At 45.6% G+C, this 24,521-nt stretch overlaps 1 protein-coding gene across 2 annotated transcripts in view; it reads left to right on the forward strand.

The window, feature by feature from the left end:
• Positions 1-7,353: 7,353 nt before the first annotated feature.
• ITGB5 (integrin subunit beta 5) overlaps positions 7,354-24,521 on the forward strand; it is a 108,053-nt gene continuing 90,885 nt past the window's right edge. Inside the window, exons 1-2 of one of the 2 annotated variants that reach the window (XM_032794547.2) lie at positions 7,354-7,839; positions 14,464-14,549. In XM_032794547.2, coding sequence (XP_032650438.1) covers positions 7,761-7,839; positions 14,464-14,549 — 165 coding nt within the window. In that variant the 5' untranslated portion in view covers positions 7,354-7,760. The remainder of the gene's footprint in view (positions 7,840-14,463; positions 14,550-24,521) is intronic. The other variant, XM_075070295.1, reaches the window with a different exon arrangement.

Raw genomic sequence — 24,521 nt, forward strand, 5'->3', positions numbered from 1 at the left:
TCTGTGGCACAGATCCTTTATCCAGGCTCCCCACAAAGGCATGACTTTTATTCTAGATGCATGTCAGCAACACAGCACACTGAGAGCCAGGTGGATCTGCACTGTAAATCCAGGGATGAATTTGGCTCAGTTTTTTGAGTGGATGGATGTACACACATAACAGACTAAATTCTCCTCTCACTTACCAAACCGTAGGACAGATTCCTTCCTGGTGCAACTTGACATGGTTGAAATTTACAGCAGGAGTCAACTTGTTTCAGGCATGCTTTGTACATTGCACTTTGAATGAACACTACACGCATTCTCCTCAGGGCCAGTGCAAGGATATTTTGCATCCTAGGTGAAACTTCCACCTTGCACAGCCCCGTAACATTGGTTCATTGAGGGGCAAATCCCAATAAGCCTTTATAAACCCCAGGGGTCAGCCGTGCCCAGGGTCTGCTCCCCCCTCCCCATACCCTGAACTCCACTGGAGGGTGCACAACCCCCCCGGGAGCCCTCCCTACCCCACCCCAATGGCCCCCGCCCGGCTTCCACTCACTGGCTTTGCCGGACTTGGGCCGCTGCAGCAGCTCGGCAGGGAGGAGCTGCCTTCTGGGGGCTTCTGGAGGCTCCTGCAGCAGATGCATGCGTGCAGAGGCCCCTGTGCACCCCTCAGCTCCCCCCTCGCAAAGCTCGGGCTCTGCAGCTCACTGGAGTGTGAGCTGCCACCGCCACTGCCCCTCCAGGAGCTGGCTCAGGGCCCCATGCACCGGCGGCAGCTCACATGCCCAGAAGCTGCAGAGCCCGAGCGTGGCAAGGGGGAAGCTGGAGGGTGCACAGGGGCCTCTGCATGCATGCATCTGCTGCAGCCTGCAGGAGTCCCCTGGGGGGGTGCCAGGCCACAGCCTGGGCAGGAGAGGCGGGGGGCGCGGCTGCTCCCCACTAGCGGCACTGTTGTCTTTGCAGGGCTCCTGCCCCCCTGCGCCACGCTGGCTCCTCCATGGCTGGGGCTTGCCGCTGCCTCCACAAGCAGGACACTCTTGGCTCTCCAGTGCCTCCAGAAGGGCACTGCATTTTGGTGCCCTCAGGGCCATCCTTAGGATTTATGGTGCCCTCTGCAGTATTATTAACTGGTGCCTGCTCCTACGCCCAATGGCAGCCTGAGCTTGCAGCCCGATGGGGGCAGGGCCGGAGGAAGAAGGCAGAAAGAATAAGAAGACGCCCAGCCTGCCTCATGGTGGCGAAGAGTCACAGTTCCCCACAGAGACCCCTGAGCCTTCTTCCTCATGCAGAATGGAAATGCAGAAGGTACCTAATTAAAAGCACTAAATTTAGGAATAAAAAATGTCAGTCACAGGTTTTTTGATATGCCTGGAAATTTGTCAGTCATTTATTTGCAAAAACTTTGTAATAAGGGTGAGTCAGCTGTCTTGCTGAATACAACATTAAATATTATGGAACACATGCTGCAGCTCTTCTGTTTTACATTTTCTTAAATCAGTATTTCTAAGCTGATTTTATATTTTAAATGAACTCTTAAATGTACTCATTCCAGATTGCTACATATTTAACTCACTGAAACAGACATTATTTTAAATTAATCAGTCACAGAGGTTTAGTGTGTTCATAACAATGTTCATTGCTTTTTGGAAAAGGGAACACTAATTTACTGTGTGTGAATCTCCACAACAATACACGTTTATGAAATTTCACCAACACTTTAAAAAATATGTTTCCAAAGTTTTTAGGCCACAACAAGGATTGTATATCTTACTAATGTACTGATTTTGCTTAAAACTAGTTCATCAGATAGTCAGAAGTAAAGAAAGGGAAACTGTCCAGCTATGTGGAAGCAAAGGGCTGTTGCTTCCTTCAGTTGCAGGGTGGGGGGAGGAGGGGTGAAGGTGGTGAAGGGAGAAATGGTGGACAGAAAGGACAGGAAGACTTTGGAAGTTTTTTTACTATAGTAATTACAATCTGTATTTAGATAAGGGTGGTCTTTGAGAATTTATTTAAAAAACCATATGTCTGAAGTTCCGAGCATTTAAGGCTAAGATGATTGTGCAGCTAAAAATCTCTATGCAAGGATTTTTTAGAGAATGTGATTTTAATAATCTTCACGCAACTCCTAAATGAAATATTTTTAAAGGCAAATTAACATAGATCCTGTAACTGACCATGTTCTGAGAATAGATTTAAAAGTTTATTAGAAAATATAAATAAAGGTGATACAAAGAGTTTGAGGTATGGGTCCCAGTTTTCCCACAACCCCCCCCATTTAGAGTCAATCCGGGGGCAACAATACAAGAGTATGGGGGGGACAGCTGGCATTTGGTTATGGTTCAGCAATATAATCATACAGCCTGTAAATGTCCCAATGCGGGGTGTATGGGGAATGGGGTCAAGATATAGTAGGGGGGCAGTGAGGGTACATCGCTTCATATAGTGGGTTAACCACAGTATGAGTACGAGTAAGCGGGCCGGTAATGGGGAATGGGTGACCCCACGGGTGAAATCCAGATCGGTAGGTTCAGGACTCAAGAGATTATAGTTTAGTAGTGGGGGTTGTAAGGGTTTTCCCCCTCCTTCCCTGTGGGTCCGTGGAGCCACTATCGGTCACTCCTGGTATTGGCAGTGGCCGGTGGATGTGTCAAATGTAAATGTCTCTAGACGCACCGGCTAGTGTCCGAGACCTATCAAGCGTCTCATGAGTCGCGTACATAGCGACGGCCCACACACAAGGCCCTAAGCCAGCACGTCGTTCCAAGGGGTCCCAGCGCCTGGCGCCCAAACTGATCAAACATCGGTGTAGATCGTAGCCCTTCCGCCCGCAGGGTGGTCAGTCAGGGGGCGTATTTTTCGAGTTTGTTGGGCTCGGGCTTTGCGGAACGCTGGGGTCCTGTTCTCAGAACGGATCAATCAACGTCGACGAGATGATCTTTTTCTCGCTCCTTGTCCGTGACGACGATCTGGGCCAGCGGTGCTGCGGTGCCCGGGAATGGTGGCGGTTGAACTGCAAATCTCACCGAGGTATGGGGCGATGGCCTTCAACTAGGCGAGTCCTGGACGGCGTTGTGGTGCGCAGCTGCAGGCTTCGGCGTGGGGCTTGCAGTGCACAGGATGTGGGGCAGGGTCTCCAGACTGGTGTACCCCACTTCCTGCAGACGCTTGTTCCGGTTTTCCGGGCGGACGGCTCCGTTGAGCGGGACGCAGTTCAGCCGGCGCGGTGTTGAACCGCCAGTCAGCGAAGCGGGTGAAGCTGCCCGCGGGGAAGAGGAGTTGTTTGCTGGAGTCCCCACTGCTGGTCACCTCCAAAGCCTTGCCCTGGTCGGGTTTTTTTCACTCAGGGTGTCCACGTAGAGCGCGTGGAACAGCGGCCTTTCAGGGACTTCTCCAGCACGCCTCTGGCTTACCGGGGCTGACGGTGATGCTTGCCCTCCGTCCGATCTGCGGCAGCCAGAACTCCCAGCCTTGTCGCTCACTCGCTCCAGACCCAGTTGGCAGCCCAGTCCTTCCTAGTTGGTGTGTGGATTTGGCGGCGCGGAACCAACAGCGTGGCGATGTCCCACCTGTCTCGGCACGAATTCGCCGTCCAGGGAGCACGCTCAGGAAGGTGGCTACATCCTGGCCGGAGGGAGGCCTGCCGATTCGGTGCTCGTGGTGGCCGTGCAGGGCGGTCGCCGCGACGCTCTTAACTGTGGTGTCCGGCCACAGTGAGGCGAAGCGTGCGTGATGACCGCGATGTCACAGAGTCTCCCATGCGGGGACCGTTGGTGCGCCACCGTGTCTGTGAGCAATATATATGACTCGTTGCTGGCTTTCTGAGGCAGGGACAGCCACTTTTGACCACTGCCGGATGGTGTTGTCTGCTTGTTGAGGGCACCTTTGCCACGGCGGAACCTCTCAGGACGAAGGCTATGCAGGGGATCAGGAAGGTGTTTGAGAGCGTTGATCTTCTGCCATGGGGCAGCAGTGATGTGTCAATCTTGGAGCGTCCTGCAGGATCTCCCGGATGGTGTCCTCGGGGTCTGCCGATGCGGACGCCCTCGGCGTGCCGAGTGTTGGTACGCCCTGCCCTTCAGCCAGGGGAACGACGGGCTTGCCCTGGATCTGGAACTCCGTCGCCAGCACCGAGTCTCTTTTGCTCCCGTCGACGTGGAGGGACGCGCACTTTTTGGCATTGAAGCGGAGACCCGTCCAGTCAGCGGCTCTCCCTATGGTGTTGAGCATACCCTGGAGCCTCTCGGGGTCCAGGGTATGCTCAACAGTCATGCACAACTGTTTTTGTCAGTACATTCAGAAACTGACAGTAGATCCTGGGGGTTGGCAAATGCCTGTTAAATGTCTTGATTACCTCTTGAATGGCTCTTTAACAGTTTCAGTGTTGTGCTAATAGACCTGGCAGGCTGGAGGCTTTTCCCCTTTTAACTACTAGATCCCCTTCTCAGAGCCTGCAGGAAGGGTTGGAAGAGGGATGGGAAAACTATTTGGGTGGACACTAAGACCCAGTGGTGCCCCAAATTTTCAGGTGCCCTAGGCAGCTGCTATGCCTAAGGACAGCCCTGGCCGCTCCCAACCACTTGCTGCCCTAGGCCACTGCCTAGTTTGCCTAGTGGTTGTACCAGCCCCGATTCTTGTCTCAAGATCCCCCTTTGGCTGTGATACCTGCACCAAACTGACCAGCTAATGGTGCCTCTTTTCTTTTCAATATGTCAGTGAAGCTTGGTCTAGGCACGTCCTCAGTTTGGAGTGTGACTTTTTTTTTTATTGTTGTTTTTACCAAATTAGCAACACAACTATGTCCTAGTATGGATGCAATTGTACTGGGATAGAGGCCGTGCTTAATTTGTAAGGAAAGAGATGCCTGGGCTTGAGCAAGTTTTTTATTTTCATAACTGACGCGGCAAGCCCAGTGGTGCTGGGGCTCAGCCCTGGCAAGCCTTGGCATGAATTCAGCACCTTTATCTGCCCTTCTACTGGTATTGCTGATTCAGTGTTGCCAGCTCCCCCAGTTATCTCAGGAGTCACCGCCCTTTGGCAGAGCAGAACTAGTCTGGCAAAGAAATGACTCAGAAGCAGTCACCTTAGAATTTCAACTGGAGGAGTGAGAGCATGGACCCTCCTCTGATTAGCTGCTTTTCCAGTTCTGCTTCCTGGGGAAAAGCAGCCAACCAGGAAGTGGGCGCAGCTCTCTCCCGCTCTTCTCAGGAGCAGACCTCTTTCTCGCAGAAGGGGGTGGGGGAGCAGCGACTAGGAGCAGAAAGTGCCCAGGTGCTCAGGGCAGCTGTATTATACTGGGATTGGAAGGGGCAGAGACGGGGGTGAAGAACCCCTGGAGGTGCTCCTTCCCACAGCCTGGAAGAGGGAGAAAAGAATCCTGTTACATCCCCACACAACTCTGGTCTGGGACAAGGGGTGAAGGTCCAGGAGCTGCAGGAGGAGCAGGGGTGAGGTTAGGGGGCAGAATTGATTGAGGGCTGTGGGGTAGAACTGATTGCTTGGCAGGGTGTTGGGCAGATGTAGGGGTAAAAGCTCCTGCACTGGGGGCCAAAATCACCTCAAATTTGGAAATGTTGGCAATATAATTCTCTCTCTCACACACACACACACAGACTAGGGCTTGACGGGGGGAGTACAGAAATCAAAAGATAGGCCAAAAATATAGTATAATCTTAAAGAAACAAAACCCCAAACCACCATGATTTGGGGCCAATCCCAAGATTGTTGGAGGTCTGATTGATGGTTTTTTAACCTTCGGAGTTGATAATACTGCTTATTCCTCATCTCACGTGAGAAGAAGCATACATGTATACTGATATAACTGTGCTCAAGGGGATTGTACTGCTTTAACAATATTGGTATAGTGAAAGTGGCACAACTTTTGTCTGTGACCATTCCTAACCAGAAGGCTTGAACACAGATAACAAATAATTAAATTAAAACCAGTTCCATGACAATACTGAAACAATTAGCCATATCTGTAAAAAAATAACTATGAAAATTAATGGAAATAGAGCAAATATTATAGTTAATATTTTGTATATGTGAATAATGTAAATATTAGATTAGGAGTAAAGATGTGTGTGATCAGTATCTCTTATGCTCAAACTCTAATGCCCCAATCCAGCAAACATGTAGGCACCATGAGTGGCAGAGCTTTTCAGGATCCAAGCCTAAACTAGTATTACTGGAATTTTCCTTTAATATTGCATAACTGAGCTATAATCCATGAAAACAGAAAAAACTAGTAAATCCAAACAGCAACTGAAACGCCCTCATAAATCCACAGTCTTCCTCTAGATCTGAAAAGTTGGTTCTCTCACTCTGTAACAATTGGATAGAAAATATGTTTTTTGGAACCTGCTTCTGAAACTGTGGAAGGCAGAGAGGAAATAAAGGGAATTATCAGTGATATTTAAATAATTTTTCCATTTGGGGTTAACAGAGGCCTGGCAATTTAGTTGATTTGGATTGTTCTTTACTTTTCTTTTCCAGAAATGCATTAAGTATGTCTGTATCACAAAACATTAATGTAAGCAAATAGATGGGCAGGCTTTAAAGAACTAGATTTTTATTAGTATATGTTGGATAATGTTGATTTCACAGTGCATACACAGTGATGAAAAAATACTTATATTGATAATAAACATTTACAGATAACCAAAGTAAGAAAAATGTGGTTTGAAAACTTATCAGTTTGATTGAAGGATATTGTATTGTAACTTTGTTTATTTTTAGGCTTGATATTGACAATTTATGTTGAAAGGGTTATAAAACTTTAACTTTTTGAATCTCAGCACATACTGTACTTAAATGATGATTGTCTGGCGTCCTTCCTGACTGAGCCCTTCTCCCCCAATTTCTCACAACTCTGGACATTTAAATGGATAAAAATAGAAACTTTTAAAGAATAAACAGTGATCTTAACCATTGAAATTAGGAAAAAATAACAAGTGAATTCTGCTAAGCCTATGAACAGGTTACAAGGCTATCCCCACTTGAAGGTGTGTGTGTTTAGTCCGAAGGCGTGCAGTGTATCGGGGGGGAAGTATGGGATTTGTGTGCCGAGTGTGTGGAGCTGTTTGTGTGGAGTCTGGGAGTGGGTATATCTGTGTGTGTGTGGGAGGGTGTTATGTGTGTCTATTGGCGCGATGGCTGTGGCGTGTGTTTGACTTGAGAGAGGAATCCCCAGCGGGCACTTAAGTGTTAAGGATCCCTGCGTGCTCACTGGACAGGCTGGGCGGAGAGTTCATATTCACACCCTCCTGCAGGAAGAAAGTTGCTGAACCTTGGAGCCCGGGGGGACGCAGGGAGGGGACAGAGCCGGGGAGGGAGGGGACAGCGGGAGCCAAGCCCAGGGAGGGAGGGGACAGAGCGAGTGGGGCAGAGCCAGCGAGGGAGAAATGAAGGGATTCAGCCGGGGCTTGGGAAACTTGGCTGCGCCCGGGGAGGTCCCGCCACGCACTCGCTGAGCCCGTGGCGCTGCACTCCAGGCGGGTGCCCGCTGCTGGTGGCAGGGGAGGGGAGCCCCTGAGGCGCGGCAGGGCTCGCTGCATGGTGCCCCGGGGAGCGGGGCGTGCTCTGCACCCGGCCCGGCCCGCCTAGCCTCGCGCGCCGCGGTGACCTGCTCGCCGGGGCAGTAATGCGCGCCCGGCAGCCCGGGCTCGCTGCCTCCCGCCGGCCAAGCAGCTGCGGCTCCAGCTGTGGCCGCTGCTAGCTCGGCGAGCTCCTCTGCCGGCCCCAGCTGTAGCACAAACCCCCCTTCAGCTGCAGGCACTATGCCCCGGAGACGGGGGCTCTCTTCCCCCAGCGCCGCCTGCCTCTTCATCCTCTCCTCCCTGCTCCACCACCTCAGGGGTAAGCTGCTTCTCGAGTCTCACCCGGACGGGCCGGGGGAGTTGGGCGGTTGTTTTGAATAGAAATCGCCAAGATTGAGTCGTAGGGGTAATCAACCCCACAATCAGAGGGAGGGATAGCTCAGTGGTTTGAGCATTGGCCTGCTAAACCCAGGGTTGTGAGTTCAATCCTTGAGGGGGCCACTTAGGGATCCGGGACAAAAATCCGTACTTGGTCCTACTAGTGAAGGCAGGGGGCTGGACTTGATGACCTCTTAATAAAAAAAAACAGGCAGCGCTCTGGTTGCTTTCTGGGGCTGGTGAAGGAGGGTCTGTTTCTTCCTGGCAAGCATCCCTTTGCCAAGTGCTTAGGAGGGGTGGGCTTCCCCTGAAGCAGCTAAAGACAGATGAAGTGCCCCATTGATGTTCCAAGTTCTGGGGGGAAAATGGGTTGTGGATTTTGCTCTCCACCCTCTTAGAGGGGCAGGTGATCTCCCCCACTCAGCACAAAAGATTTCTTGAAACACTTTCTGGTTTGAAGGTTATAAATAACCTGTTGTTGTTTTGTTTTTGTTTTGTTTGTTTTGTTTTTAATTCCATATCCTTGATTCTGTAGGTTTTCTACAGGGCCTTTGGACTCAGAGCTCTGTACAGGCACTATATATTACAGAGCTCACCCTGCCCACCACTGAGGCGCAGCCACCAATGATTGGGGTTATTTTAAGGGCCTCTTTATAGAGGAGTTTAATTAGTTTCAAGGTGGAATGTAGTGCAGTAGCTGGTGTATGGTTCATGATACTGCCTGAAATGACTCTGCCGCACCTACAGAAGTGAGATATCCGTATCAGGAAAGGAGTAGACCTCACAAAGTCCATGCACATGCATCATATTACAATCCTTGGTTCTCCTCATTTTAGGCCAAACAATGAAAGCACTAGTTCATTCTACATGTGCTTCAGAAAACGACAGACTCCATCAAATCCGGGGACAGGCTGTTAAATTTTATTTTTGTAAGTGGTGTCAGGGTGCTCAAGAGTTTTGGGATAGGTGTCCCTTTTTACTAGCAATCCAAATATTTTTCCCTCTCCAGAGACTACTTATCATTATTACAACTGAAAATAAAAATGCAGAGCATGAAAATCAACAGTTAGTCCCAATTAAATAGAGCAGTTAATCAGCCCAAAGGTTCTCTTGATTTTTCTTCCTGTGTTTTGATTGTGTTTTATATTCCAAAATGTTTACCAAATTGCCAGATATCACAGTGCTAAATAACAGCCACATTTGCCTTGTTACTCAAAACATCTGTATTTTTAAGAAGTCGCACTTGGGGGGTGTTGTCTTCAGCTAAGCCTGGAATTGCATGTGCCCAGGTTTCCATATATACTATCGCTTTATGCTGTTTCTCAAAAGTACCAGATCTCTGTATCCAGGCGCAGCAAAAATTGTAATGATAGTATAAGAAGTAGTTGTTATCTGAATAGGCCTGATAATCTTTCTCTAAGTGCCCTGAGAGGCTAGTAGAGAGCTAGCCAGCAGTCATAATGACTTGAACCATTTGTACAAGGGCTCAGCTTTGATTTCCAATGGTTTCTGAACAATTTTGGATTTTGCTCCTTAGCACAAAGAACAGGCAAGTTTTTGCTCATAGATATTCTCCGAGGTCTCCACTTCAAGCATTTTCTTTTTAATCCGATGCCTTACGTTCAGCGTTGGTAGAGACTTGCTATTGAATGTGACCTAGACCACATCCCTGGATGTGAACTGACTTACACTTTGTGGGTCTGGATTTTACAACTCAAGCCATTCTCTACTTGGCATGAAAAGGGAATAAAGTTTGATTATAATCAACTTCAACTGAAGAAATATTCCTCCCTGGAATATTGGTTAAGCTTCTTGAGTGTTTGGGTTACAGGTCTTCAGTGATCTAGATGGAGAGTGGCAGCATTAATAATCATAAAGTCTAAAACATTCATTTTATTATTTGTTGGTATCTAGGCCCCCTTTCCTTATATTGCTCCTGGCTCAGGTTCAGCCCTAATGTGAAGGATGTGCTTAATCCAGAGAGCTGTCATTGTTCTCTTCAGCAGGCATGTTTTTATGGCTCCTGGAAACCTATTAAAACAGCAGCAATTTATGATTGTGCTCTGATAATACTGGAAATGGCCACTCTCTTTATTAGTGTAGTGCTGGTCTCTCATAAAGTGAGCCCAATAAACTACTTTGAGTCCACTATTCACTTATTTACCCTTTGTATTTACATTTTTAACTAGCTACATTTACAGGCTCTTCATCCTGTGGAGAGTGCTATGGCATGGGGCAGTAAAAGTCAACAGATTTTCACCATAGATTTTCTTCCATCCTATGGGACTAATCCTAAAAGATGCTGAGCACTCATAACTCCCACTGACTTCAGTGGGCCACATAGATGTTTCAGCCCCGACCTAGCTAAGGTGGATGAAATCTTGCACCTAACTACATGGATACAAAGCTAACTATGTATCTCTGTTTCAGGCAAGCCAGTAGGTTAAAATGTGTTGTGTACTAAGGAGCTGGCTATATTGGGCTTCATGGCAGAACTGGTTTAAAATAAGGTCACAGCTATTTGCATGGCTGTTTGGTGGCCTCCCTGAGCACCTCTCACAAAGTTGCTGTCTGGTGTAGCTCACTCTGCATAATCAGAATTTTGGGATTATAGCTGAGTTATCCTCCTGGGGTGCAAATCTTGCCTTTTCCCTTCATACAATCAATCTTAGATTATCAGGGTTGGAAGGGACCTCAGGAGGTCATCTAATCCAACCCCCGCTTAAAGCAGGACCAATTCCCAACTAAATCATCCGAGGCAGGGCTTTGTTAAGACTGACCTTAAACACCTCTAAAGAAGGAGATTCCATGACCTCCCTAGGTAACCCATTCCAGTGCTTCACCACCCTCCTAGTGAAAAAGTTCTTCCTAATATCCAACCTAAACCTCCTCCACTGCAACTTGAGACCATTACTCCTTGTTCTGTCATGGGTAAAGAGGTCCCTCTTGCATTGGAACCAGTGCAGTTCTGCTGTGCCAAGGAAACGGCATGATTTGAGGAAGCCACTCAGAGCCTCCTGGGTGCTTGAGCAGGGTGGAACTAGATATAGGGCAGAGCAATGTGGAGAATGGGTGCAGCTCCTCCAGCCACTTGTAGTTGGCGGCATGCAAGTTGTGTTATGCCAGAGGCTCCTCTAGTAGGATAGCATGTTAGCAGCTGTGGAGATCTGTGGATTCCTTTCCCAGCTAGAGCTGGTCTGGACCTTTTTGTCAAAATATGCTGTTTTGATGAAGCTGAAATGTGTTACGTGGAGGTGTATCGATTTTAATCGAGTTAGAGAGAGCCTAAGACTCGCACTCTACAGCAGGGGTGGGCAAACTAAGGCCTGCGGACCGGATACGGCCCACCAGCTGTTTTAAGCTGGCCCTCGAGCTCCCGCTGGGGAGCGGGGTCTGGGACTTGCTCCGCTCTGGTGTTCCAGCAGGGGCACAGAGTAGGGGGCCGTTCCACGTGGCTCTTGGAAGCAGCCGCATGGCCCCACTCCGGTTCCTACATGCTCTAGTGGCCCAGCTCCAATGGGAGCTGCAAGGTACTGGTGCCCATGGATGGGGCAGTATGCAGAGCCGCTTGGCTGCATCTCCAAATAGGAGCCGGAGAAGGGACATGCTGCTGCTTCCGGGAGCCGTTTGAGGTAAGCGCTGCCCGGAGCCTGCACCGCTGAGCCTCTCCCTATGCCCCAGCCCTGATTCCCCTCCCACCCTCTGAATCCCTCAATTCCAGCCCAGAGCACCCTCCTGCACCCCAAATCCCTCATCCTCAGCCCCACCCCAGAATCTACACCGCCAGCTGGAGCCTGTACCCCTTCCTGCACCCCTGCTCCAGCCCTGATTCCCCTCCTGCACCCCAACCCAAATTTTATGAGCGGTCATGGCCCTGCATGGAAGTTCTATGCCCAGATGTGGTCCTTGGGCTAAAAAGTTTGCTCACCCCTGCTCTAAAGCTTCCTGGTTAGGACACTGGCCTTGGATGTAGGAAATCTAGGTTCATGTCTCTGCTCCACCTGGTTTAGCATAATTTGAGATGAAAAATTCAGCACTGACTTGGGCAGAGCAGGGACTTGAATCTGGGTCTGGATGCACACCACCCAAATCAAAAAGCTCGGGTTTTGATCCAAAAATGGCCATTGTGACGCACATCCTTTTCTTCTGGCAACATTTGAAAGGTTTGGTTTTATTCCAGTGCATAACGAAAACAAATGTCGAAACTTCAAAAGCTGCCATGAAATGGAATTGTTGCCTCTGGCCAGCTCTGATCCTTGCACCTCGCTGAGTGACTTGAGTAAGGTGCTGCGGAGGAAGTAATAGCCATGGGACAGAGTGGAAATGGCCCAGTGGAGGGAACTCTTGGTTTAATAATAACATTAAGACTAGATGATCTTGTGGTTACTTCTGGCCTTGAACTCTATTAATACGTAAATCCTCACAGTCCCACCTGTAAATGAGGATAACTCATTTACAATATTTTATAAAGAAGGGAGGTAAACATTATCCACAAGTGATGGCTAAGTGTCAATGGGAAAGCCAGGATTAGAACTCAGCCACTGCTGGCTTCTAGAAATGTTCTCTTAACCATACTACTCGGAAAACTTCACAAAATATTGTTAGTGAGGGATTTGCCTTTTCAAAACCAGTATCAGAGACCTATCTTGGACATTTAGAGCAGTGGTGCTGGTTGTACCTGCCACAGGAATGCTAATTTCCATAACAGTTTGTTTTCTCTCCAGCTAGTCCCCTCCTTTACCCCTGAATTCATTTATAAGGAAAATAAAACACAGCAGTTTTTCTATACTACAAAACCCATTGTTACAAGGCTTCTTGTGAGTGGGGAAAGCTTTATAATCAGTATTTTGTTTCATTTTTTGAATTCTTGAAAAGTCCAGAAATTGGGCTTGGTTTAAGGAGTAAATTGCATGTATATAATAAGCAATCAATTAAATAACATTATAATAAGCCTAATGTTATATGAAAACAAAACCAGACAGTATCCTTTAATGAAAACCATTGAAAAAATACAAGTCATAGCTTCCTTGATTTAGAGAGAGTGAGTTACAATGAATCATCCTGTGGGTTATAGATAATTGTCAGTGTGAGGCATTGACATAAACAGTCAGGGCACAATCCTGACTTAAAAATTATGATGGAATAACCTTACCCTTTACTAGCTTCTAACCTAAAGCATGGCATGCCCTTATACAGCTGTCCAGCTTGATTCACTACTTCCTTCCTCTTCGATACATCCCTCAAACTTGAGTGACTCATATAGCCAAATCCAACATTTACAATTTTTAAATATAAATGCATCCAAGAAAGGCAGCAGTTGGGATTCCGACATTACAACAAAAAGTTCCCCCTAAAGAGCAAAACTTTAATCCACCCATTTCCAGACATCACCAAGTCTGTTCAGCCTTCGCTCACTTTATGCGTATCACAATAGTGTCTGTGGATATAATTGCCTGCAAATTGATGAACTGTAGCACGAGGCCTGAAATGCTTTCATTGACATTCAATATGGAGAAAATAAGTGGGCTCAGAATTCAAGCCCACGGCATTTCCTTTGAGACTGTGCAGCATCCACATAGACTTCTCTGCAGGAATTTTGTCTAATTAGTTATCGACAGTTGACGTTAATAGCTGCACACTGGAGCACAGAGACATCAGTGGCTTCAAATGTTATTTTCATCATAACTACAAACACCATTAAACATAAGCGGTTGCATTCAAACCTAAAACTTTTGATGTTTAGTATGATTTAACCCTAATGATGGCAACTCAGCACTAATTTAACGTGATAAGAACCTCCATACTAGATTCTGCATATAAAACCCTGTTGGTTGTCTTTACTCTATATGATGCTAATAATTTAAGGGTGCAGCTATCATTGCAAGTTGTGTATGCCTGAGTCAATGTGTGTTTTGAGTTAGCACAGCATGTAAAAAGCATATTACTATATAGCGTGGAGCAACATGTTCCATTCTAAGATGCATTGGACATTACCCAAAATAAACAAGCTATCCTGCTTAACCTGGATATCCTATGGAAATGGCTCTTAATAAATTAAAGCAATTTAGAGTAAGGATGTGACTCCATTATGTAAATCACTCATGTGGGAAGCGAGGATAGGATATAATTAAAGGCTAATTTAAGATGAAAGAGTTGTATTAATATTTTACCCTACTAGTTCATTCAGATGAAAAGGAATAATAATAAAAAAAACCTACTATGTCTTGTTTTACCAGTTTTTAAAAGTCAATGTTATCTAGGATTTGCAAGGAGTAACATGAATACCAAAGTAATGACTGTTGTATTCTAGCAGAAGTCTTGGAAATATTTAATTGAATTGATCAATTGACTAACTCTTCCAGAATTAATTGATCTGAGCAGGGAGGGGAGGAAAGGAAATCACTAGAGCCCTAATTTTCAGTGGTTCAAGCTCCAAAGGCTTGCGAAATGTTTACTCTTACATTAATTGTTACATAAAGTGTATTGCAATGAGCACAAAGCTACCAATTTCAAGCTATTTCACCCATAAGATGACTCTATTCTCTGTTGGTTTTTATTGCTGAAGGTCTCAATATTTGCACAAGTGGAAGTGCTACTTCCTGTGGAGAGTGCCTGCTTATTCATCCAAAATGCGCTTGGTGCTCCAAAGAGGTATGTACTTGGTCTTGCTTTTCTGTTCCTCTTGTGGGCTTTTAGTGGGTCAATATAAACTGCCTACTGCAAAACAGAGAGACAGGCTTTCCTTTCCTTTCCTTTCCTTTCGTTTCCTTTCCTTCTTCCCAGAATTATTCCTCACCAAAAAAGAGTGGTGAAGATGAGGGAAGTTCCTCCATGTCGCAACTATTTAGGCTGTCACACACACACAATCTATAAGCTCTTTGACAAATCGACAAGTGGATCTGCTTTTCCCTTCTTATGCATCCTAAATATACTTGCACTCTGCCATTTGCTCAGTGCAATAACCTTGCTGGGTCGGCATGTTTTGTTGAATTAATCCCATACGTCATATTTTCAGACCACTGTGTGTTGCTGAATGTTGCACTATATGAATTCCTTTTCACAGAATGTTGTACGATTTTCACATCCTTAGTCGGTTTTACTGGCGTTCTAATGGCCCTAGTCACTGGCATTTGACTTCATGTTTGATAAACTAGCTACTGTTTCTGCAAAGCCTGGAAAGAATCTGATTGTGCACTTGGCCATACTTTTCATAATGTTTGCACAATGCCAGGACCTGATGGTCAGATCTGGGAATATTCAGCATCCAAACTTCCTGTGTGGGCAAAAATGATTGGATCTCTTCCTTAAATAGGATCCAAATGGAGGAGGATTGCAGAGTGCTCAAAGGTTAGGGGCTGTGTTTGGAAATATAGGGCAAGATTATACCCTTTTACACCCTTGTATAGGCTAAATGCTTGGAGAGGTTACAGAGCAGGGAGAAGAGCAGTCATGGCTGGGCTTTTACTCTCCTCTGCCACTCGGGTGAGCAGTCAGGGACTGGGAGAGGGCAGAGCCTTTGATCTACTCTTGCCATGTGCTGTTCCCTATAACTGAGCCAACACAGAGGAGGAAGTAATCTACATTAAATGTAGGCTTGTTTTCCCCGTGGAGCACGGGTGGAATCAGGGAGAGAATTGTGGCAATTCCCTGCATGATCTGTTCCTGGGGCACTGCAGCTCTGTACTGCCCTTTTCACAGGACAGATTGCAAACTGGCAATGTAGCCCATAAAAACGTACCACCACCCTGTCTTGTGTCCAGATTTACAGTGTGTGTTGATAATATATACACAACCTAATAAAATGATAGCCTTAAATTATTACTTATGTAGTGTCCTAAATTGTGCTGTTAAGACTGTATTGCTGTGTTACCCAAGATCATAATAGTTTTCATGCTGTTGCAAAATAGCGAATAGAGTGTATAGGGAGAAGGAATGCAGCAAAAGCCTCTGCTTTTGAGACATCTTGTATACAGCTGTAAGAAACTATTTCAGACACGTAATCGGTGGTGGTGATTTTAGAATACAGGAATGTTGTCTATTAAGCTGTGGGTATCCAATAGGTTTTTTTTCTTGGCAAAGAAAGGCAATTTTTGAAGAATTCTGCCAATGCAAGTGTTTGTCTGGCAGTCGTTGTGACTGTTAATTGTAGGTCAGTTTTTGGCACTAGTGTTGTGATGTTGCATAGCAAGCCATAGGTTTTTTTTTTTTTAATGATTTCTAAATGGAATGTGGGGCAAAAAGGGGAAAGAAATCTATTTACAAGAGAGAAATACATTCTTAGATCTAGGTTGGGTCAGCTATTTAAATATCAATTTCAAAGCCTTTCTTTGCAAATACCAGTCATAATAATGAAGAAATAAACTGACCAGTTAAGAACCATGTATTTCTAAAAGACAGGGTTTTTAAATGTCACCTTGGATTATTAATTCTGAAAATCTAAAAGTGTTCTTGGTTTGCATGTCACTTTTTGTCTATTTCTCTTCAACTTGAACAATGAAAACACAGTAGCCTAAGCTATTATATTTTCTGATCATGGATTTCTAGACAATTTCACTTTCATATTTTCACTAATTAGCATTTACAGCCCAAGCAATGTAGTGTTATTCTGCCGGCGAATGCAAGTTTTAAACCAAGTATGGCTCCACTGGAACTTTAGACATGGGAAATACCTCTGATAGATAAAATGATTAAGGCTTTGCTGTTCTTGTGAAATAGTGACCTGCTTTCATAACCAATACCAAACATTGCTAAGTACTTTGGTCAAGGAGAACAACGTGGAATGTTTAGAGTGTATCAACAGGCAAATAGACCTATGTACCCCACGTCTGCAAACCCCTGGAAAATATGCAGTGTCAGTGTGGTTTGATATGACGTAAATAATGGTATATATATGTAATAACTATTATGTCTCGGTGTGTCACTCCTCCGGCATTAGCTGATCGTATAATAAAGGTCTGTATAAAACTCAGTCTTGTTCTCTGTGCCTTCTTGGAGTAATTGACTAGCTCCGGGGAGAACGAGCCCATTTGGCTAACACCTCCATGAGTTTAAGTTTTGTAGATGGATGTTTTTACAAAATGTAAACTATTTGGGTGTTAAAATGGTATCAGTATAATAACATGTATTATATGCTCAGTTTGTACTCCCCGAAATAATTTTCCAGCCAGTGATCTTTATAGTTCACTGGTGTTAGTTCCTAAAAAACATGAAATATTTACGTATATAGTACTAACTTAATGAACTCCAATACTGAAAAAGAGCCCTCAGAAATGGATAGCGTTTGGTGTTTTAATTACTCTGTGGTATTGTGTTAGCACAGTCAGAACAGCAATCACTAAGACCCAATAAACATGGAAGCCAATGATGACATTTTGACAGTTCCGTTTCAGAGCAGAACTGCATGTTCAGGGTGTTGGCTGTGATGAGAACTATCGCACAGCTGGCTCTAGCTGAACTTTCCCTGGATGCAGCTGGTGGCTTGGGGTTAGATCATTGAAAGTGCTGTAATAACCTTTTCCCTCTTCTAATGTGACAAGATGGAACAAGGGACTCTTTTAAATCTGATTAACATTTTGGATCCTACCTCCTTTTGTTGTGATTGTGCACTTTAAAGACATTTTGCCTGTGTGTGTACCAGTGGTTCTCAAACTTTTGTACTGGTGACCCCTTTCACATAGCAAGCCTCTGAGTGCGATCCCCCTAATAAATTAAAAATACTTTTTTATATATTTAACACCATTGTAAATGCTGGATGCAAAGTGATGTTTGGGGTGGAGGCTGACAGCTTGCACCCCCCATGTAATAACCTTGCGACCCCCTGAGGGATCCCAACCCCCAGTTTGAGAACCCTAGTGTGTACTGAGGGACTCCCAGCAAGCAATTCCAGTTCATTGCCTACTGTGAGTTCTGCCTATCTTAGGCTTTGTCTACAATTAAAATGTAGGTCGACATTGCTCAGGGATGTGAAAAATCCACACCTCTGAGTGACACAACTGTGTCAGCCTAGCCCCTGGTGTAGACACAGCTAGGCTGATGGAAGAATGCTTGCATTGACCTAGCTACCCTCGTTCAGGTTGGTGGTGTTCCTACACCAATGGAAAACCCCCTTCTGTCAGTGTAGGCTGCATCTGTGCTACACGGTTATGCTGGCATACTTGTGGCACCATAGCTATGCCGGTAGAATCCCTGTAGTGTAGACGTGGCCTAAGGGTTTTTCACTGCCACCCAGCACCATAGTTTCTGAGTGCCTTCTATGTGAAATCACTAGCCACGTGCCTAGTAGACTTCATGGAATCTCTGGCTCTCTGCCCTATTTGAGCTAATAACACTGCTTGGGGTAGTTTTTGTTTCTTGTTTTGGTTGGTTGCTTTGTTTGTTACATGGTGGTTGGGTGGTTGGGTGGGTTTGGAGATGGTGGGCTAAGAGGATAGATCTAGCTGCCAATGTTGTGATTGCCATTTTGCTGCTTTTTAAAGGGAGGTTGTACATCATTCCTGAAGACAGACAGGCTTTGGATTAATCTGATCTCCTCTGGAAACTCTTTCCATAGCCATATCTTCTCTCAGCTGAGAATGGTTTGCTCCCATGTGCTTCATCCCAGGTTTTATGATCTGCTTTGTCCCGGAGGAGCATAGCTGTGTCAGCCATTCAGAGACTGAAATTCAGTCTCTAGTGTAGCTGGGGCCTTGATCCATTAATTCAGTGGTTTTCAAACTTTTGTATTGGTGACCCCTTTCACACAGCAAGCCTCTGAGCCTCTTATAAATTAAAAACACTTTTTCTATATTTAACACCATTATAAATGCTGGAGGCAAAGTGGGGTTTGGGGTGGAGTCTGACAGCTTGCGATCCCCCCACATAATAACCTTGTGACCCCCTGAGGGGTCACGATCCCAGTTTGAGAAGCCCGGCATTAATTGCCTTGAAATTAGGAACAAGGCCTTAAACTGACACCCGAAACTGACTGGAAGCCATTGGAAGGATTTGAGCATGGGCCTGATGTGCTTCTGGGGCACTAAGCCATGGAGGAAATGGGCATATGCATTCTGTACTGACTGGAGCCTGTCTTCATGTTCAGTTTCAGATGAAGTGAATTACAGGGATTCTGCTTAGAGGTAACAAATGCACAGATCACTGTGGCCAGGCCTCTTCTGGGAAGAGGGAGAAAAGTTTCCTAGCAACGTGGAGATGAAAGAAGGCATTTTTAGACACAGATTATCCAGGTTTAGTGAGGAGTCAAACATGACCACTTTGCATGGCGGCTGTACACTTTCATAGGAAGGTGGGAATAGTCTATTGGCTACTTCTTCAGAGTGTTTCCCCCATCCAACCAAAAGACATCAGGGTTGAGCGCTGGCTTCTTGAGGACTTGGTAAACTATCGTATTTTTCAAAGAAGTTTGGTAGGTGTACTTCTCTGAAGGAGGCATTGATAATTTCCATCCGGAGTGGATGTAGCTGCATTTTGCCAGCTCTCTCCATCCAGGAGGGACATGATCCATTTCATGGGTTGTAGCGCTAACATTCTTCAGGGCTTCTTGAGCTTCAGTAGCATGATGGGGCCAAACTCGACTGGGGTTGGCTGGTGGATAATATGATCTGACTGGGGTGGAATTTTCTTTCCCAGTTAGCTGCACACATATTTGGTTGATCTTACCAGCAAAGTATGCTGACAGCTCTTCCCAGCAGTTGGTGTTTGGGTCTGATGTCTGGGCTAGGCAGCACAGATTGATTAGCTGGTTCACTAGGTGGAATAGATCTGCCAGCGCTGATTCTGTTCTCCTGATTACAGAGAAACAGAAGGCTCCTTTTGCTTCTTTTACTGCAGTGACACAGTTCTGTAAGCTTTGTTTGTGCTGCTGGTGGGTGGACTCCGAATTTTTTTGCACCAGTGATGTTCTAACTTTCTGCCCGTGTGCTTCACCCTCCATACATCATCTGTGAACTGTGGTGTTTTTCTCAATCCATATAGTGGGCAGCTTTGGGGCGAGACCCTGGTAGTGGCTATCAAGTGATTGTAGCGACACATTGGCACCTTGGTCTTGTTATTGGTTGTCTTATTGTTGAAAATGTAGATGGTACAGGAGCTTTTTGGGTGACAGATCAGCTAAGGTGATGTGGTTTGGTGTCTGTCTGACAATCCTTTCACAGGCAGTTGGGTTCATCAGGTACTTCATCTTTGGGACAGGTGTCTCCTTTCATCCTGAGGAGGTATTAACCATTGGAGCCCCTCTGGCTGCTGTATTTGCCTGCTGTATTTTAAGCATGATACACTGGAGCCTTATTCTCTCTGCAGTATATTGGCTCTAAGCCTGAACGTTTTGTGTATCAATTGTACATGCGCTGTTTCAGAGGTCACCACCAGCTTCCACTGGCATTCAGCATCTCTGTTCTGGTATTCAATATCTCTTTTCCCATCAAAGTTTGATGATGGATGGTTTGACTGTAGGAACTTACTGATATCCGTGCAGCTCTTGAGTTCCTCTGAACCAGGTGGGTCAGCACAGTTCTTGAGGCTGTTAGAAACCTGGAAATAAACACAGATTTGGTTGGCTCGCGGCAGAACACCTTGAAGGCTAGGACTTAAATGAGTCAATTTAAATCCCCTACTCTGCACCATGTGACCTTGCGGGAAGGGGGTAGGGGGGATCTGTAGAGAGGAACCAGCCAGAGACTCCAGCTGGTAGGAGCAGCTGCAGAAACAGCTGAAGCAGAGACCTTTGGCCATTCAGATAACTTTCTGCAGGTTTGACTGGACTTTTTCTGCCTCGTGCTGATTGGCCGTTTCCTCCAACATTCTCCTTCCCAATCGCTTAGTCTCTTCACTTCCGCTTCACTGCACATCTTCCCGTCCTATCCTCTTTTCCCCTGCCCTGTCCCCCTCACACCTGTTCCTTTCAATGGCCCCTCTCTCTTCCCTGTTCTTTCCATTCATCTGATCCCCTCCTAACTAACCCTCCCTCCAAATAGTGAGACAAACATTTTTGCCACCATTACCTTGTTCACTCTGCTTGTGTGTTCTACCCTTTCCCCCTTTCCTGTGTCTCCTAGTCTACTTAAGTTTGCAAGCTCTTCTAGGCAAGGGCTGTCTGTTACTCTGTACAGTGTCTAGCACAAAGGGGCCCCATCTTGGTTGGTCTTTAGGCATTACCCTAATAAACATGATTAATAATCTCTTAAAGAAGAAGCGGCAAGACGTGTAGATTGAAGTGGCTAGTGTTAAAGGCCTCTCCATAGTGTGATGTTTAAAGACGATGCAATGACAGGGGTGTATGAGTGAAAATATATCAGAGAAATAGAGTACGGATTTGCAAAGTGATTCAAACAGCTACAGCCCTCTCGTCTCTGCTGGAATCTGGAGAAAAAAACAGAAACTTTTCTTCAGACTGCTAAGGCCTTACATATTCCTTTTAAACTTGTACTAATTTTGTGCACTCTTTGGGATCTTTTCATCAGTGTAATGTTTTCTGGGTGGCAGCAGAGGAATCTAGGTGACCTCCCATTGGAGGCATGTTTGCCAATATTGGTGGAGCTGCTCAGGTGTGCTGGTGAAAGCAGATAGCGCTGAAGAAAGCTCTTCTGTCATGCTGGGAGCTGCCATTGCACTTTTATTCCCTGCCAAACTTAGCAATGAGTGAGCAAAAGGGGGGAAAAAAAAAAAAAAAAAGGCTGGTCTCATAAATCTATTTCCCCATGTTAAGTATCCTCACACCTTCTTGTCAACTGTCTGGAATGGGCCATCTTGATTATCAGTACAATTTTTTTTTTCTCCTGCTGATAATAGCTCCTCTTAATTAATTAGCTCTTAGAGTTGGTATGGCAACTTCCACCTTTGCATGTTCTCTGTATGTATATATATCTTCTTACTATATGTTCCATTCTATGCATCTGATGAAGTGGACTGAAGCCCACAAAAGCTTATGCCCAAATAAATTTGTTAGGCTCTAAGGTGCCACAAGTACTCCTGTTCTTTTTGCGGATACAGACTAACACGGCTGCTACTCTGAAAACTGGAAAAAATATAATCTCTGATATTTATGCCAGGAAACTGAGGGAGGAACAAGAGATATTATTGAGAAATGAATCAAATGATGAAGTTAAGGAAAGGGAAATTTATTCAGTCCAATCTTACATTAATTCAGCCTAAAGAAGAAATAAATGCCAGGGAAAAATCCAGCACAGATCAAGGCAGGGATTAAATGGACCCTCTTAAGTATTCTCCATCTCAGGTTTATGATCTGTTTATTGTATGAAGTAAATATTGCTTACAGTGAATCAAGTTGATTTGTAGATAATTTTCCTATTGTTGTTCCAGTTTATTTTTTTTATCACTAATCTTTGTTTGATTGGGAAATCCTTGAGGAAGGGACGGTATTTGGCAAGCACCCTAGCACATTGTGAGTGCTACTGTAAACAAACAAAAACATTCAGACACTTTCTAGACAGATTAGCTTTGCTCTAGAACAAACAACATGTTTGGTTACTAACCTCTGGTGGATATTTAATAGGTTTCTTTGTAGGATAGGCAGACAGGCAACTTACTGGCAAGATTGCATTCATATTCTTACATACATGGTGCTTATTTGAGTGGTTTTATGTTAATTTACAAATGGGAGTAAGCTGCGAAGTCTGGGTCTGAAGCTCAGCTTTCATAAAATGTGGGTCAGGGAGTTTGGTTTCAGTTCATCCCTAGATTCTGTTTTTCATTTATTGCTTATAAACTATTGTAGCCTGTATAGTATCCTCTTCTCTTCCCCTTCCTCCCCCTGCTTCTTCCTATATAATCTTTGGGAGCATCTCCCTTGTCTGTCATTGAAGACTTGGCTTTAGTGTTTGTTATGGTTCTGGTGCCAAATGTGTGCTTGGCGCTTTATTGATGGTGTAGGAATGAGATAATGACTTTTTTTTTTTTTCTGATGGACTGTTCATTGCTCCTGCAAGGTATGAGGTAGATAAGTGAGATACTGTAGATTTTATAATTTCATAGCATAAATAAAACATCTGCACATCAGCTTGATTTTTTTGTTTTAATTCTATGATTTAGTGCCAAACATCCTAGGAAGTAGGCAAACTAGGGTGGGATCAGTGCGAAAGGGACAGAAATGTCTGAAAAAGCAGCATGGGAAGTTGCTACTGGATGTTCTGTGGATTCCACAGAGGGACCCAGGTGCAGCAAATTGATAAAGCTTCAAAAACCACGGCATGATCAAACCACGGCATGAAGGAGCTAAAACCTGCTGATCTTGTATTGAGGCTGGTGTGTGGTATTCTGCTCCTTTGCATGTGTCTGCCAACAGATAGCAGACCAGAGCCTATGTAAGCATGCATCAATCATTCCGGAGCCCTTAGCTGTCCCAAATGAAGTCCACATACTCCTTTCCTTTCACAGATGGCTACTGTACACCGGAAACTCTCCAAAGTATTTATGTTATGCCACAGGGAGATGTTTGCTGATAGTAAGTCACTGATGCCATGGTAGGGGTAACATGCAATATTATTTCTGTAGTTATATGTGGCTGCATATTATCATACCTATTGCCAGTCAGCTTGATTTCAGTACCAGGCAAACTGATTTAAACTATAGTAAAGAACAAAATTCTCAGACATGTATAGATGAACATAATTTTCCGGGGAAGAGTCAACATGGTTTTTGTAAAGGAAAACCATGCCTCACCAATCTACTAAAATTCTTTGAGGGTTTCAGCAAGTATGTGGACAAGGGGGATCCAGTGGATATAATGTACTTAGATTTTCAGAAAGCCTTTGACAAGGTCCTTCACCAAAGGCTCTTAAGAAAAGTAAGCTGTCATGGGATAAGAGGGAAGGTCCTCTCATGGAGTGGTAACTGGTTAAAAGATAGGAGACAAAGAGTAAGAATAAATGGAGGGCTTTGGAGCAGAGCCCGAAGGTGGAGTGCGGCACAGTGGAGCTGCAGGTTTTTGCCAGTTGCTGATTCAGAGCCAGAGCACAACTCCAAAGCCCTGAATAAATGGTCAGTTTTCAGAACGGAGAGAGGTAAATAGTGGTGTCCCCCTGCAGGGGTCTGTATCAGGACCAGTTAAACATATTCATAAATGATCTGGAAAAGGGGTAAACAGTGAGGTGGCAAAATTTACAGATGATACAAAACTACTGAAGATTAGAGTGATCAGGTGTCCAGTTTTCGACCGGAACACCTGGTAGAAAAGGGATCCTGGCGGCTCTGGTCAGCACCGCTGATTCAACCATTCACTGTCTGATTGGCAGCACTGAGCAGTGGGGCTGTTAGGCTCCCTGCTAGCCTCTGCTCCATGAGGTTGCCAGGAAGCAGCCAGCATGTCCCTACTCTGGCTCCTACACGTAGGGGCAGCCAGAGGGCTCCTCATGCTGCCCCTGCCCCAAGCACTGCCCCTGCAGCTCCCATTGGCTGGGAACCGTGGCCAATGGGAGCTACGGAGGCAGTGCCTGAAAATGGAGCAGCGTGCAGAGCAGTCAGGCTGCAATTCCGCATAGGAGCTGGAAGGGGGACATGCTGCTGCTGCTGCTGCTGCTGCTGCTGCTTCTGGGAGCTGCTTGAGCCTGTACCCCAGGCTCCCTCCTGGTCCTCAACCCACAGCCCCAGTCCTGATCCCCCTTCTGCCCTCCG

Source organism: Chelonoidis abingdonii, chromosome 10 (genome assembly GCF_003597395.2).
Source record: "Chelonoidis abingdonii isolate Lonesome George chromosome 10, CheloAbing_2.0, whole genome shotgun sequence".
NCBI classification, from domain to species: domain Eukaryota; kingdom Metazoa; phylum Chordata; order Testudines; family Testudinidae; genus Chelonoidis; species Chelonoidis abingdonii.